General features: G+C 43.9%; 1 protein-coding gene across 1 annotated transcript in view; it reads left to right on the top strand.

The window, feature by feature from the left end:
* ADAM12 (ADAM metallopeptidase domain 12) overlaps nt 1-2,015 on the top strand; it is a gene marked incomplete at its 3' end in the record, with an annotated part of 93,207 nt that overhangs the window by 19,153 nt on the left and 72,039 nt on the right. Inside the window, exon 3 of the mRNA XM_008589075.1 lies at nt 1,529-1,605. Coding sequence (XP_008587297.1) covers nt 1,529-1,605 — 77 coding nt within the window. The remainder of the gene's footprint in view (nt 1-1,528; nt 1,606-2,015) is intronic.

Genomic DNA, 2,015 nt, shown 5'->3' with positions numbered 1-2,015 from the left:
GGGGGGAAAGGGACGTATTTTTGACCCTGAAGAAAGCCACCTTAAAGAATACACAAAATGCATAAACAGAAAAACGGCTAAATTTGAATTTATAAAAATCAGAAACTCTGAACAAAAGATTTCATAAGCAAAGTTAAAAGATGTTTCTCACATAATAACAGGCAAAATATTAACATCCTAAACATGTAAGGAACTTCTAAAATCAAAAATAAGAAAATGTCAAACAAAAATAACAAATGTCCCTGCATCCCTCCCTCCCGCCTTTTAGATGATCTCAGCATTTTGTCCTCTATTTTGTGGCAGAGAAGTCATCTTAGCCCCTTTCTCATGGTGTTATCTGATGTCCCCCATCTCTCAATCCCATCTGGTCCTTTTTCTTAGCAGCGTCATGGTTGTCTTGGTGGGGCAGAACAACTGGACGCCACGCCCTGCCCTGGAAAAAGTGAATTATTGTTGTCCTGAGTGAAGGCGCCATTTGCTGAGGCGGACACAGTGGGGACAGGCTCAAACTTGAGAGTCAATCCAGCGCACTGCTGGCATTCAGATGACCTAAATGAGGGCTGCCAAGCACGCAGGGGTGCAGCATAAGCTTTGCTCAGCAATAGAATTAGCCTTGATTCTGGACAGATACCTGTCTTCACTAAGGAGGTGTCGTGCTGTGTTTTCTTTTTGCAAGCAGTGACATCATTAGAGAGAATAGAATATTGCAGGCATGTCACGCAGGGATTTTCGTGTTCAACTTAGAAGACCTTCCTATTTCTCTTTCCTGCTGAGATAGGCTTTCAGCTCTCAACTGGGTAATCTGGTGAGGTCCTTCTTTCTTTCTACCCAGCCCTTCCTCTCATCCGCTTTTCTGTTTCATAAGCCGTAGACTTAGGCCTCTTTANGTGTTTTCTTTTTGCAAGCAGTGACATCATTAGAGAGAATAGAATATTGCAGGCATGTCACACAGGGATTTTCGTGTTCAACTTAGAAGACCTTCCTATTTCTCTTTCCTGCTGAGATAGGCTTTCAGCTCTCAACTGGGTAATCCGGTGAGGTCCTTCTTTCTTTCCTTACCCAGCCCTTCCTCTCATCCGCTTTTCTGTTTCATAAGCCGTAGACTTAGGCCTCTTTATATTACATTTCACAGTGTGCTTAAACACCTCCTATGGTTCCTCATCTCATTACAAAAGACAATTTACATGAGGCTGAAATGGCGATGTCAATGTGATTTGTTCTGCTCCGGGATTTTGTAAAACATTCTGCATCAGGGCTTTCCTGTAGGGTGGCAGAGAGACGAGAGTGGAACTAGGATGCATTTTAAAGCCCTATTGATATTCTCTAAGTTAATCAGATATTCCTGCCATAGATCCTGGCAGGATCACTTGGGCTTAGCTTTAAATATTAATACTGCTTAGTGCAATATTTTATGCAAAAGGAAACTCTATAGCTCAAAACAGGTGGAAAGGATTAGAGGCAGTTGGTTTATCGTGAGTGGGCAAAAAGGTATTATTACTGAACTGGCTTTCTCCCCACTCCCCTGTAGGGTCATTGTTACTACCACGGACATGTGCAAGGATATCCTGATTCGATGGTCAGTGTCAGCACTTGTTCTGGTCTCAGGTAAGTGGCCATGACCCTGGAGGCTCTAGTCTTCAGCACGATGACCGCAGACCACCTCTGTCTTTCTGTTTAAAGCGCTGTGAGTAGATGATGGGGACTCACAGCTCACCCCACCTCCACGTCGGCAGGAAGGAGAAAGGCCCTCACTCGGCTGCTCCTCACAAGAGCACGGCTCACCCAGGATCGAAGCTTCTCTTCTGCTGGGCCTTGCTCAATGCCATTCTCAGGCCTGGTGGGTTGTGAGTCACTAAACTGGCTGAGTTTCAGCATCCAAGTGATTTGTAAATTATTGTTCATTTCCATGGCTCTGATGCTTCATAATTCCCAGTGTTAAAGATAGGACATTAGGTATTAACGTTGAAGCTGCTGGCTTAATAAAAATTTAAAAGGGCCTCCTCTCATTAGGAAAT

This window comes from Galeopterus variegatus, unplaced genomic scaffold (assembly GCF_000696425.1).
Source record: "Galeopterus variegatus unplaced genomic scaffold, G_variegatus-3.0.2 Scaffold5185, whole genome shotgun sequence".
Classification (NCBI taxonomy): Eukaryota; Metazoa; Chordata; class Mammalia; order Dermoptera; family Cynocephalidae; genus Galeopterus; species Galeopterus variegatus.
Note: the sequence above shows the minus strand (reverse complement) of the source record. Positions and strands in the feature narration are given on the sequence as shown.